This window comes from Cupressus sempervirens, chromosome 2, assembly GCF_028749045.1.
Source record: "Cupressus sempervirens isolate cs-2001-9-10 chromosome 2, ASM2874904v1, whole genome shotgun sequence".
NCBI classification, from domain to species: domain Eukaryota; kingdom Viridiplantae; phylum Streptophyta; class Pinopsida; order Cupressales; family Cupressaceae; genus Cupressus; species Cupressus sempervirens.
Window position 1 is genome coordinate 516,338,528 of NC_143119.1, and position 15,550 is coordinate 516,354,077.

Genomic DNA, 15,550 nt, shown 5'->3' on the forward strand with positions numbered 1-15,550 from the left:
CAACTCAAGGTGCAAATCTGATCTCTCAAACTTAATAAGATCTTTCCTTAACTTGGCTTTGATACCATGTAAAGTTTTATATTAGACCAATTTTATTTTCAGAATCTTACTGATTCAATATTGATATGTTGCAGATTTAATAGAATGCATGTGCAATACTTTAGAAATTATAGAGTGCTTCTAATCTATGAACTGAAGAAGATCTTGTTTGATATTAATTGATTTAGATATCAACAAGAATGAGTTGCTTGAATATATATAACAAATGAATGGGTACGTTGGTGAATGGGCATGTCTCTAATTAGAGACATGACCATTCATCAAGGTATCTCATCATGTGTTGGTTAGCATATAACAAATGCTAACAGTGATCGATATGTATAATCACCAACTCAATAAGTGCATTGCTTGCACATGGAACTTGAAGATCGATAATGCAAATTTAGTATCGGCCTTTACACAAACAGATTGATAATCATCCCAGGATCGACATTGGCAATCATGTCGATAATGACATCGAATCTAAGAGAACTTGTATGAAATGAAATATATAGATGCCTCAGACATATTCAGATTTCAATATCATCGATCATATGAATGAACAAATATAGATTTCCAAAGTATATTTTATCATTTTAATTTTTCACTTAAAGTAACTATAGAGCACTTTAAGTTATATTTTTAAGTTGAGTTGCTTTTTATTTATTTTTACTTAAGTGCCTATATTAACTATATAGTTTGATTTAATTTTTGAGTTTTAAATCAAAACATCTTCGTAAATATTACTTTTAAAATGATATTTGCGCACTATATATTAACTATACGGTGTAAATATTATTTATGACTCATTTAAGTAATATTTCATCAAATGTTAAATTGACATGTGCTTAATTCCTCACTTAAGTTGTGCATAACATGTCAACAAGCACATTTACATCAAAATATGTAATTGTCTCCAAAAGGTGCGATTTTGAATGAAAAGACAAATTTTAAACACAGAAAACATGTAAATACATGTGTTTTAAAATATGTAAGGACTCCCAAAAGGTGAGACATGCATATTTGAGTGTTTTCAAAATATGCAATGACCTCCAAAAGGTGCGATTTTACATTAAGGGTCATATGAGAGCAAATTTTAAAACATGCAATTGCATCCAAAATGTGCGATTTTGCTTATAAACTCTGTTACATGTGTTTTTAAAACATGCACTTGCACCCAAAAGGTGTGATTTTGCTAAGGAGTCACTTTTGATGATTTTAAAACATGTATTTGCACCCAAAAGGTGCGATTTGTTTTCAAATGCATGCATATGTCTTCATAAGACCCGATTTTGAAGATTGAAGGGAAATTTTCATGCAATTGTCCTCCAAGAACATGTTTTTGCTTCAAATCTCTAAATTTATTCACTCCAAATCAAGGAAATCTTCTACCTAGGGGCATTTTTGCATTTGAATGCATTCCCATGCTTTTGGTGTCCAAATCCATGAAGAAATCTTTGCATTTCATGAAGATTTGAAGCCACATTTTTGGCAAAAACGTCCACTTTTAGGTGATTTTGATCACGTTTTTAGCTAAAGAAGAGGCGTTTTGGAGTTTTCATGTATAATCTTGCTATGGACAAACACGTTTGAAACAGATTTGAAATAGATTTTTGATGAAAATCGTCCCAAAAGCTTGCATGTATTAAACATGTTGGTGTTTTGAGGGATTGTAGGGCATGTTTTGGACGTCCACTTTTAGGTGATTTTGATCACGTTTTTAGCTAAAGAAGAGGCATTTTGGAGTTTTCATGTATAATCTTGCTATTGACAAACACGTTTGAAACAGATTTTTGATGAAAATCGTCCCAAAAGCTTGCATGTATTAAAAACGTTGGTGTTTTGAGGGATTGTAGGGCATGTTTTGGGCACTCTTATCCAAAAACTCCTCATTGGATGCTCTTTTCGAATTCATCATTGCAAGGTTGAAGAGGTTCAAGTTTGTTTTGAGAATTTTTCAAAGTTGGGACTTCTTCCCCTTCATTCTTGGCACATTAATCTTCAAGTAAGTGGACATTTCCCATTTTGCTAATTAATTCATGCTTAACTTGATGTTTTGATGCATGTTTTAGCTTGATATTACACACTTGTTGATGTAGATGCCATGAAAAGTGCATTTTCTCTTTAAAAATGATGAAAAGTCTCATTTTCATACTTTTGATTTTTTCCCAAATTCCAAATTTGAGTTTGCATGTTGAAGTAACTTGCTTGTTGACATGTTGGAGATTAATACCAAAGGTACGTGTTCTTTTGTGCTTGTTTTCGTTGTTTGTTTGCTTGCTTTTTCGTTTTTCTTCATCTGGAAGAAGTTGCAAGTTCTTTCCCAAGAACTTGAGTACGTTTCACTTCACTCCACCTTTCACCTCTTTGTGCAAGTGCATCGTTTCATTCTATATTTGCCATTACATGCCAAGGCACATTGCATCCTTTCCTTTCATATGTAATTACACTTCAAGAGCAATTACATGCAATTCCACTTTCCATGTCATGACACGTTGTATCTCATTCTCCACATGCGATTACATGTAATCTCACCCTCCGACCACATTTACATGCAATTTCATCTTTCGTTCCCATTTACACGCATTTCCATCTTCTTAACCTAAATGCATGTTCTCTTTTACATGCAATCCACTTTACGTGTAATGACATCCATAGACCCTATTTTTGACTAAAGGTCACACTTTTAAAGTCAAAAGTTATCATTTGCACACATTCATATGCATTCCAACTTGCATTCTTGGCCATACCCACGAAAACCCATCATTACCCACATGCAATCCATCTTTCCAAATCCAACTTTGGCCCTTTCTATCCAAATGCATATGCTTTCCAGTGCATTTCCAGCCATCATATGTGTTCCATAAGTGTCTAATCCATACTTTAAATACTTACCCATCATGGATTTGTCATTGTAACTCAAATCTCAAAGTTCTCAAAGATTTAATCTCATTGGAAGATGTTATCATCTTCATGTTGCGACACACACTTCAAGATATGTCAAAACTTCAAAAAAAAAAAAGAAAAAGACATCCTATCAAGAAGGCATGTTTTGATTCTCTAGAAGCAATAATTCATTTGATCTTCATTTTTCCAATGATTGTCCGAGAGCCTAAGTTCATGGGGGAATGTGCCAAGCATTTTTTTTCAAAAAAAGAAAAAAGTTGCTAATGCTTGTCGGAAAGTTGTTTCGAGTGTACAGTCGGACACCGTCAAGAAGGTTTTCAAAGTGTTAGAGATTCCAAAATGTGCCAATCTACAAAGGAGAATTCATGACAACTTGAGTGAAAAAAGCTTGATCACATCAAGTTTTCAAATGACAACAAGCAATTCATCAAAGAGATTCAGAGGCTATCAAAAGACACAACACCATGGATGTCAAGGTGAATGCTGTGGCACAAAATACAAAAACTCCCGATTCTGTCATCATCCAGGATTGCATCACCAAGTACAAGGCCCTTCAGAACAATCCCTAGGGTTGTTTTAATTCTCTTCCATCTTTCTTCTTCTTCTTCTTTCATGTTTGTAATTGAAGAGAATGTATTACATGAAAATGTGTAATTACATGTAATATGACTTATGTGTGTAATGACATGTAATCCAATAATTTCTTTTGTTAGTTAGATCGTTTCAAAGTTGGTTGAGTTGCTTCCACTTTTTCCTCCATCTTTTTTTTAAACTCCTTTGCATATATAAGGGGTGCCCCCTCATTGTAAAAATCATTTTTTGTTGTAAGAAAGCTCTACCACACTTGTGCAAGCATAATTTTAATTGTGTAGTATGAATTTGGGAGAAAAGTGAATAAGAGAAGCAATTGGATTCAAAGGTTTGATTGGAAGCAATTGTGATAGAGCAAATTAGAAGCTTTGACTGTAGTTTGTGCATATCGTCTTTGATTCATGTTATTATTGTGTGTGCAATAATAGAGCGTAGTGAGTTAAGAAGCAATTAGAGCTGAAGCTTTGACTAAGAGCGATTGTTGTGATACATAGACTAGAAGCTTTGACTGTAGCTTGTATTGCCGTCTCAAATTCACGAAAGATAGTTAGAATTTCCCTACTTTTGGAAGCTGCGCCCCAATGGTAGAGGCTTTTCTTTAGAGAATAGATTAAAATAGGACCTAGAGCCAAACTGGTACACTTTCAACTAGCCATTGAGTTGGTGTTGGTTTATTAGTATCACTATTTCTAGCTACTAGAGAGAAGTGTAGTTAGATATTTCATCTTTCTCATTACTCGCTCCACAGGTAAGTGGATTCTTTCTTGAAAGTTAAGAGGAAAGAATATTGGTAACACCTGTTGATGCGAGTTTTGTATCACTTACATAACATATTAGTAATTGGATGTCTGATACGGAGTATCAAACATACAATTCCTCTTTTGAAAAGTTATTGCTCATGGGATATGAGAATAACTCCAATGTTCCTTACTCTTGTGGATACTCGCTCAGTTTTATCGATATGATTTGCTGGTAATCACGTAGGCAGCCTTATGCTATTCATTCAAGGATGACTTGGGCTTTGGTGGAATGAAGGTGATGGTGGTTTGGTTTGTGAAATATGCGGGGGCAGATAATGTTGATGGTGGCGATGATGGAGGATGCATCTGCCAAGGATGATGTTGGTGGGAAAGTGATGGTGGTGGAAGGTGAATCGATGTATTCTAATACTTGACCTACTCCTCTAACTTCCCTCACTCTAGACTTCGACTACCCAGTTACTTACTATTCTACTCCTATTCCTATTAATGGAAGGCTAACAAATGGACGGGGATCGAATCTAATGAGAGCTGATCAGTGGCCTCACTTCCACAGGTGCAATGATTCAAAGGAATAATAAACTAGTTTACCACACAAAGCTTCCCAACCAGCCGCTAGGATGCTAGTGGTCTAGTATTGATCCCTATCAAACATTTACCAATGCTACCATACAACTATCCATCTATTTTAACCTCACTTAAACAACTTGAAATGCAACCAACTTTAACAACTTGAAAATAAATCTAACTATGTGGAAGTAGAAAACATGCAATAATACCCAATGCTTTTAAGCAACATGAAAATCGCAACAATGAAAAAGAGAGCAATTTTGGTATTATCTTCGCAACAATTTCTCCAAGACTTTACAAATGAGAGCAAATGGCCTTTTATAGGGGCCAGAAATACAATGGACGGTGGAGATCAAAACAAGATCAACGATCCAGATTGGATCCTCAAAACCCTAATTAGGGTTGCCACCCCATTGGCCAATGAGAAGCTGCCACCTCATCAATGGACCAATGAAAAAAGTGCAAAAAGTGGCAACCAATGAGAAGGCACCAAAATGGTGGCCAATTGGAAATAGACACTTGTCCTACTCTAGAAGAAAGGGAAATTGCCACTTGGGCTTACATCAAATGATCTTCTAATATAAATCTTCCCTTTTCTTTCATTTTCTTAGCTAAGGCAATGAACTTAGCTAGCCTTTCGTTAACTTTTTCCATAGGAGGACAAGGTGTGTGCTTCGCCTTGAGTTCTGCTGACTTCGCCATGCTGCTCCCTGCTTGTAGTATCCTTTCGTGATCTTTCTCATTCCTTTGCAAATCCAATAAAAGCATTGAGAGAGGAAAGGGTGCCCAAATGCCTTTTTTTGATAGCAACCTTTCCCAACTCATCCAACCTCGATCCAAAATCTGTCTCATTGATATCCTCTTCTTTGATGTCCTCAAAATCAAGTGCCACCCCAACATCACTCATCATGGTTGAAATGGAAGTGTTGATGCTTGGACTGTGATGTGCAACTGCCTTTTGTATATCCTTTTATTGTACCGCCATTGGTATCGGTTATTCGCCTCATTTTCAAGAAGGGTGTTTTGGGCATCATATCCTCTTTGTTTTTCTTAGTGTTTGTCCGCTTGGGATTCTTACTTGCACTAACATCCTCCGTGCTCGTCGCCCTATTACGGGATGGTAGAGTGGCGGACTAGAAGGCAAGTAGAACCAAGGGAAGCAATCCTTAGACTAGAACGAAAGAAGGAAATCTGCTTAAGGACCCCTTTCAACTTTAAATGATTTGAAATTACCTTTACCAATAGCCAAGGGGGATTGTCGTTCCTTTAATCTGTCTCTCATCTGTATCATGTCCAATGTACCGATATTGGTGTCAATTATTCTCTTCATTTTCGAGAAGAAGGGTGTTTTGGGCATCATATCCTCTGTCTTTCTTAGTCTTTGTCAGCTTAGGATTCTTACCTGCACTAACATCCTCCATACTCGTCCCCCTATTACGGGATGGTAGAGTGGTGGACCAGAAGGCAAATAGAACCAAGGGAAGCAATCCTTAGACTAGAACGAAAGAAGGATGTTAGCTTAAGGACCCCTTGCAACTCTAGATGAGGAAAATTCACCTTAACCAATAATTGCACAGCGACTTTTCGGAATTAGGACTAGACCTCAAGAACTCCAAATCCACTTGCAAATTAGAAATTTATCATTTAATTCACCTCCAAATAAAATTACCCAACCTAGGGAAAAAATTGCAGCTTCTTGCAAAAATCAGAATTTTATCTCCCACAAATTTCGACTCTCACAAAATTCGGCTCCGACAAATTTCGGCTCCCACAAATTTCAGGCCCTTCGGCTCTAACAAATTTTGGCCCCCACAAAATTCGCCTTCGACAAATTTCGCCAAGCAAGAAGAGTGCAGATCTGCCCTTGCAAAATCACCAACACCCTGAGAAGGAGAAGTGAGAAGTGAGGAGAAAATGGGAGAGAGGCCTCCTCTTATACCCAACTTTCTAGTTTCCTCATAGCTGGCCGATTTGGACCCTAGGAGAAAGAAAAACAAATAATTAATGCAAACTTATGGCCCACAATTAAATACTTAGCTAAAATTAATTTTGCCATGATGAAAATTAACTTTTTAAATTGCCGTTTGGTTCTAAATTGCAAAAGGAAAATAAATAATGCCTTAGAGGTGTTAAATATTTCCATTTAAAGAAGATTTAGTAATTAGTACGTCATTAAAATTAGATTTCGGCTAGCCAAAAGCCATTTTTTCAATATTAAATTACCAATTTCATTAAATGGCAAAAATGTTTTCAAGACAATTTAATCCATTTAAAGCCAAATTTTGCAATTTTAATCCCAATCGATTTAGCTAAGCAATTTTAGCATTTTAACACAAAATTATTTCTCTAGAGCCTAAAAATTTATTTTGCAATTTGACTTCACCATCAAAAAGATTAATTTTCTTCACCAAAAAATAATTAAGATTTTCCAAAAGACTAAATTTAACAAAAATTTCATTTTTTGAAAATTATCCAAATTTATACAGTTATATCCAAATTTTCAAAAGAAAATGTCTAAGTACAAAATTCACAATTTTATCTTGCCAAGTTGGAATTAACTTCGAAATTTGTTTGGCCTAAGGATAGAATTGGTGGCTCTAGAAAATCAAGTTAAAAAAAATCGGGTGAAAATAAGCTAAGTCTCTTCCATTGGCCTGAAAGTGTCCAAGGCTCAAAATTCTCGAAAAAATAAAAATTGTTGGACAATCCAAAAATTTGCCGAGGCGATAAAAAAAAGGGGGTTGCTAAAATTTTGGGGCGATGGTGTGAAAATCTCACAACAACACCCTTTCAAAATCTCTCAACTTCTTGCTTACCTTGAGTTGACCCAAGAAACAGTCAGAAGGGGGAGCCTTCCTTTTAATGTAGGAGAGACTTGGTCTTATACGTTGTGGTTGGTCTACCTATTTTGCGACTGGATTTTCCCAAAACTATCGGTTGCAAAATATCCACCCAACAGAATAGACATGTCCCACGAAGGGACATAACTCTCCATTTCTCATCCACAGTATAAATAAGAGGGAGATTGTTGCCTTTGGAAAACAGATGCATTACAGGCAGTGCTATTACATTTGTAGTGATCCTAAAATCAACATGGTATTAGAGCCAAACTGCAAATGTAAGATAAGGAATCAAGGTTGAAGGAACAAAGATGATAACTACAGGTGCAAACCAAACAAGAAAGTGATATTCAACGCACAAAAGAGAAGGAATAAGGAGATAGAACAATTCAACATCCGTTATCAAACAATACTCGTCCTTTCTCATTGTATATTGACAACATGGATTGGTGAATATATTATGGCGATAACAACTAAAATTACAACATTTTAATAGATCTATGTGAAGATTATTATTATCGTACGAAATACTCAAATGGTCTTCATCCACATAATAGCTTGGAAAGGATATGTAAAGCAAGGCCAATTATGAGAATGAGAATGGTGATTAGATGTGGGAACCAAAACCAATGCATGGGGAATGAACAACTAATAAGGAGGAATACAAGCAAAGCAAATTGCAGAACATAATACAATGACCATTGCGCAGATATTGGAGAACGTAAGAGACATTAATATATAGATACCTCGTTGGAAGTTCCCAGTAATAGGAGCAAAGAGGAATATTCGGTGGAGGCTTAAGATTAGCAGCCACTACTACATTTTGAATCATTGTGTCTTCTCCATTTTCTGACACCTTTCCTTAGCCAAGCTCTGATACCATGTAAAGTTTACTTATAGATTTCCTTTTCGCTGCTGAATTATGTATATTTCTTCTAGGTACAATCAATGCCAATGAAGTAGCATACAAGTGCTGCACAGTAATATAAAACTCAATGCAAATGATGATAAACATTTATTCAAGATCAGCTTTTGTATAGCCTTCGATCTGCACACATTAATCAATTACTATGTTGCAATATCGGGAAGCATATACATAATATATGATGTGGACGGGTACATGGGCGAATGGGCATGTCTCCATTTGGAGACATGTCCATTCACCAATGTGCCTGTTCGGTGGAATGGTCACACCCGATGATTAGTCATAACAAGGACTAATGCCATTAAGACTTTAACTAAGTCTTTTGCAATCGATAACAATCAGCATAAATAGGATTGTCCAAATCTGAGATAATACTTAAATAATAATATGCATCGGTAGTTCTGAATGCTGCAATCTCCATTAAGAATATTCAGACGATATTCATGTACATATACATGTCGATATTCTGCATATCAACATGTATATATACACGAGTACGGTCTCATGAGATCAGTGCAATTTTTTGAACCAAAGCTATTTTCTTGAACACTCCCTCTTAGCTAGGGAAGACAAAGTGCATATGAATTTTCTCATTATAAGAAGTCATATTCTCAAGATATATATAAGAAAATCAAGTCTCATGATATTCTTTTCAGTTATGGTGAGTATAAAGATATCAAGTCACATGATATACACTATACCAGTTCAATCCATAGATATTAAGTCACATAATATCCACCATGAATTTGAACATATTGATCTTCAATAGATATCAAGTCACATGATATCCACCAACATGCTCTTTCCTTGAATATCAAGTCGCATGATATTCATCATGATAGTAATCTAATAATAATAAAATCATCACCTTATATTATCAGAATCAATATTCCATTATAAAAGATTATCACTTTAAATAATGAACATAGGGTAGGCCCATGAGTCATAGAGTCACACATATGAAGAAAGAGTTTACAATTTAAACAAATTTTACAAAGTTGAGACTCAATCTCATAAACGTACATTTCGATCAAGCCAAGTTTCTTTCTGAAATGATCAACTTTCACTTTAGGGAGAGCCTTGGTGAGTATGTCAGCAGTTTGATCACCTGTATTAATATATTCTAATTGAATAGCTCTTTTTTCCACCATGTCTCTCATGTAGTGGTAAAGAATCTCTATATGCTTGGATCTATCATGAAATACCGGATTCACAGATAACTTGATACAACTTATTATCACAATGAATCGTAGTAGGTTTCAAAGGTTCATCAAACAAGTTTGAAAGCAACTTCCAAAGCCACACTGCTTTTCAAGCTCCCATAGCTGCTGCAATATACTCTGCCTCAGTAGAACTTTGAGCAACAGAAGCTTGCTTTCTGCATATCTAGGAGATCATGGCTGATCCTAAACTGAAGCAACATCCTGATGTGCTTTTCCTGTCTTTTACACTTCCGGCCCAATTAGAATCAGTATAACAATGTAATTCCAAGCTAGTATTCTCATATTTAAGTTCATATCCAATAGTACCTTGAAGGTACCTCAATATGTGCTTCAAAGCTACAAGATGAATCTCACGAGGTTCGCACATGAACTGACTTAATACATTCACTGCATAGCAGATATTTGGTCGAGTATTTACAAGATACATTAAGAACCCAACTATCTGTCTGTATAAGGTGGGATCAACTAGTCTGGATTTAACACTTGCTTCCATTAGCTTGTGAAGATTGGTTTCCATAGGTGTAGACATGGCTCGACAGTCCCACATTCCAAATCTTTTCAATATGTCAATAGTGTACTTCTTTTGATGTAGAAAAATATTACTAGACTTTTGATGTAGTTCCAAACCAAGAAAGTAATGGAGAATTCTTAAATCCTTCATTTCGAATTTAGAAGCCAAATCTTTCTTACATTGATCAATAAGGTGTTCTTCACCTATAATCAAAAGATCATCAACATAAAGAATTAGAATTAACATATCACCTTTAATTACTTTCAAGTAATCAGCCATGTTCTTGGTGAATCCAAGACTTAAGAGGTATTTGTCAATCTTCTCATACCAGGCTCGGGGAGCCTGTTTAAGTCCATATAGAGCCATCTTCAATTTACACACATAAGAAGCAACATCATGAGTTACAAATCCTTCTGGCTATTCTAGGTATACTTCTTCCTCTATCTTTCCATTAAGAAACGTTGTTTTTACATCCATTTGATGGATTTTCCAACCTTTGGTTGCTGCAATGACAATTACAGCTCTAACAGAAGTGTACCTGGCAACTGGTGCAAAGATTCTTCAAAATCAATTGCTTCCTTTTGAGAAAAACCTCTAGCCACAAAACGAGCTTTATGTTTTTCAATGCTGCCATCTGCAGCATACTTGACTTTGAAGAGCCATTTTGAAGACAACAGATTTTTCCTTAGGTCTCGAAACAATGTCCCAAACATCATTTTTTAGTATAGATAGGTATTCTTCCACCATGGCATCTTTCCAAGCTTGATGTTTAAGTGCTTTAGAAGTGCTAGAAGGTTCAGGATTCAAGCTCTCACATACAAAAGCATTATATGTCAATTTTCCAGGTCTCTTGCTTTCTCGGAAGATTCCTGAACGGGCTGCAAATCCATCTCCTTCCTATATTATTTTCCTTGCCCAAAGTGGCCTTTTAGAGTGATCAAGACTTTCTTCTTGAGACTCTGGAAGGATTTTAGTTTTAGTTGTAGTCTCTTCAGGAAACTTCCTCTGAATTTCAGGAGCAAGAGTCTCTTCTGGAGATACATTAAATGTATCTAGTTTATCAGTGGTTTTGCCTCTTCTGAAAGCAACGTCTTCCTCAAAGATGACGTCTCTGCTTAGTTCTATTTGTTCTTGTCCAGGAATGTAGATTCTATCCTTTTATTGTTTCACTAAAACCAATGAGAATACCCTTTCTTCCAGAAGGTTCTAACTTAGTCCTTTTCTCCTTAGGTACATGCACATATACATGACATCCAAATATTTTTAGGTGACTGATGTTAGGGTTCTTTCTAGAAAATGCTTCTTCAAGAGTCTTATTGTCCAAATGTGAGTGAGGACGTCTATTCTGAATATAGATTGTTGTGTTGGATGCTTAAACCTAGAAAAACATACTCAAGTTTTGATCAAAAATCATGGCCTGAGCAGCTTCTACAATAGTTCTGTTCTTTCTTTTAGCAACCCCATTTTGTTGAGGATTGTAAGGGATTGTGAACTCCCTCTTAATCCCAGTGAGTTTGCACAACTCTTTAAATATTTCAGAAGTATACTCCTTCCCATTATCTGTTCTCAGAATTTTAATGTTCTTACTAGAGGAGTTCTTAGTGATAGTTTTGAATTCTTTAAATTTAGAGAGAATTTCTTTAGATTCTTTGCATTTAAGGAAGTATATCCGTGTCTTCCTTGAAAAATCATCAACAAATATAAAATAATACAAGAATCCTCCTATAGATGGTATAGACATGGGCCCACATAGATCAGAATGTACTAGTTCCAACACTTCTTTAGTTTTGCTCAAACTATGGGGAATTGGCTTTTTAGTGTTTTTGCCTAAGGCACAACCTTTACATGATTTATTGTGAATACGTTTTAACTTGGGCATTCCAGTTACTATCTTCTCCATTGATGTTAGGGCACGAAAGTTGATATGACCTAGTCTTCAGTGCCATATTTCATTTGAATCAGAGGTTTCATGTACAAGTGCAAGGTTTGTCTTAGCACATAGCTCATATAGGAGCCCTTTTCGTACTCCTATTGTTAGAGCCCTTTTAATGGTTGAATTTTTAAGCCATGCTAGTACTTTCCCTCCATGAAAGCAATTTTATAACCATCATCTTCAAGAGCAGATATAGATATTAAATTCTTCTTAGTACCTGGTACATAGAGAACACTAGAAAGTTGAATAGAATTTCCAGATTTCAATTTTATGGTGCAGGTCCCAATTCCTTTTACTAAGTGTGCAGAGTCATCACCAATTGTAACTTCTTCATCTATTTCTATTTCCATGCTTTCTAGGTTATCCTGATATCCAGTGATGTGTCTGGAAGACCCGCTATCAACTATCCATGTATTCCTTTTAGTTGATATTTGGCTGGATAATGCAGAATATAAAGCATATTTCTCATTTTCATTTCCTTCATTTGACTTCTTAGATTTTGCAAAAGATGCTTGGGGTTTAGATCTATCAGGACAATTTAATGTATAATGTCCATATAGATCACATTTGAAGCATTGGATTTTGGACAAATCTTTCTTCTGTTTGGATTGTCCTTTTCAATGAAAGTTTCTTTTCCTTTTGTTGTTTTTCTTCTTTCCTTTCTTATGAGCATTTGTATTATGAACTTGAACATCTTCATCTAGGGTTTTTGTGTATTCCCTTAATCATTAATCTTGATTCTTCTTGAAGAAAATTTGATCTTAAATGATCCATTTTAGGGATTTTAGACCTAGCACTTATGCCTAGTACAAAGGATTCCCATGAGTTTGGAAGTCCTCTGAATGCTATTAAGGATAACTCTTGATTTTCAATCTCATAACCAAGTGCAGATAATTGATCTCTTAAGTCCATGATTCTCATAAAATAAGCATTTATAGTTTCTCCTTTATTCATGCTTATACTATTCATCTGCCTTTTAAGAGCAAGTTTTCTGCTAGTATTATTGATTATAGATGCATTTTCAAGAGCTCGAAAGATACGATAAGCTGTGGTATGTTTTGCCACAATAGGTACTATGTGGTCTCGAACAATATCAACAATTATTTTCATTGCCTTTTCACTCTTCTCAATCCATTCTGATTTTTCAGTATCATCTTGAGGTTCCTCTTTGTCCTCTTTTATAAATGACTCCAATTTGTTTTCTTTTAACATCATTACTCAAAGTTTCAAAGTTATCAGCACTTCCAAGGTGATGTTCGAATCTCATTGTGTTTGTCATTTTGTAGGAAGAGAGGATTCTTTGTCTTAAAGTAAAAATCTGATTTAATAAACTTAGTGTGATCTTTCCTTAGCCAAGCTCTGATACCTTGTAAAGTTTACTTACATATTTCCTTTTCGCTGCTGAATTATGTATATTTCTTGCAGGTATAGTCAATGCCAATGAAGTATACAAGTGCTGCACAATATATATAAAACTCAATGCAAATGATAATAAATATTTATTCAAGATCAGCTTCTGTATATAGCTTTCGATCTGCACACATTAATCAATTACTATGTTGCAATATTGGGCGGCATATACATAATATATGATGTGGACGGGTACATGGGTGAATGGGGCATGTCTCCGTTTGGAGACATGTCCATTCACCGATGTGGCTGTTCGGTGGAATGGTCACACCCGATGATTAGTCATAACAAGAACTAATGTCATTAAGACTTTAACTAAGTCTTTTACAATTGATAACAATCAGTATAAATACGATTGTCCAAATCTGAGATATTACTCAATAATATGCATCGGCAGTTCTGAATGTTGCGATCTCCATTAAGAATATTCAGACAATATTCATGTACATATACATATCAATATTCTGCATATCGACATGTATATATACATGAGTATGGTCTCATGAGATTAGTGCAATTTTCTGAACCAAAGCTATTTGCCTCAACAAATTCTTTATGAAAAAGTTAATGAAAATGACATTTACAGTCAAATTCGCTCCAAATTCATTCTAGGTTCCTATGTCCAAACCAAAAGTCTTCCAAATTCATGCCAAAGTCTTAGAGGGTTCTTCTAAGAGACTTTATATTGAATTTGAGTGTCTGCAACCAAATTTGGGGTGAATTCGCACCAAAATATAATTTCCTGCGAACCGAATATCGAATTCCAGCAGGGAGGAGCGAATGTGGTAACTTAGTTGTAGAGCATAAAATATAAGACTGTTTATAGTTTTATGGTTGGCTGTTTAGTACCTGCAATGGATCAGTTATATTTTAGTTTTACGGCTGTTTTTCTTACAATCTTGAGAAGGCATTCTTGAAAGGTCAAATAGATTTGTGTATTGTCTGTAATTGGACAGTTGCACTGACTTTTTTTCTAAAACATTATTTTGAACATTATAAATTTTTGAAGCTGACCAATCCAATTATAATTCTATTGCTAGAAATGTTATTTGGATGCCAGCAGAATCAACACTGTTATTCAAGTTTTAGAAAGTCAATAATTTATAATATTTCTTGTCAGATACTCCAGTTTAACTGTTGCATTGTGCTTGGACAAGAACATTAGAGGGCATTTTTTGGCATTCTGCTAGAGTTTGATTATGATCTGACTTAACAGGTTGAATACAAACCACATGCGTTAAGCCAAACAATACATGCAGCAGCTGAGGCCCCGCAGGAGGCTCTTCCAGTTGAATGCAGGCCCAATTTCAGCTCTGCATGGAAGATCAAAGATAAATTCAAGGTATGCCCATGGATCACTTCTTGAACAGTTATTTCTACCAGGTTCATGAAAAATGTTGTAAATAGAAAATAATATTTTACGTGCAAGCATCTTCTATCTTGCTTCTTGTTGGGTGGAAGCATTGTGACAATGACAAGAGGGAAGGGATATTGAAATGGGCATCCCAAATCCGACAACTCCAAACTTTTTATTTTTTGTTCTGTTTTGCATTTATTCTGATTATTTTTAAATTTTTTTTTGGTAGTATGACAGAAGTAAATGCAAACAATATTAAAGTAGATAACCATAACAACAACTTTGAAAGATCATAAGCCCTCACTTCAATTGATTAAATTGCTGAAAGTCAAAATGCCAATTACAATTTTTGAAAGGAGGATTATTCTTAAGATTGTTATGGATCTGTTTCTTCTCTTTGGACAGCCGCCGAATAATTTCTCTCCAAGTGCCTAATTGCTGTCCAGACAGTGTCAAGCCACATCCAACTAGGAATTGTTGACCTGC

At 35.4% G+C, this 15,550-nt stretch overlaps 1 protein-coding gene across 3 annotated transcripts in view; it reads left to right on the forward strand.

Moving 5' to 3' along the window:
- LOC149573230 (exopolysaccharide production negative regulator) overlaps nt 1-15,550 on the forward strand; it is a 144,706-nt gene that overhangs the window by 56,046 nt on the left and 73,110 nt on the right. For all 3 annotated transcript variants that reach the window (XM_089814411.1, XM_089814412.1, XM_089814414.1), the window contains exon 3: nt 14,924-15,049. In XM_089814411.1, the coding sequence (XP_089670537.1) occupies nt 14,924-15,049 (126 nt within the window). The remainder of the gene's footprint in view (nt 1-14,923; nt 15,050-15,550) is intronic.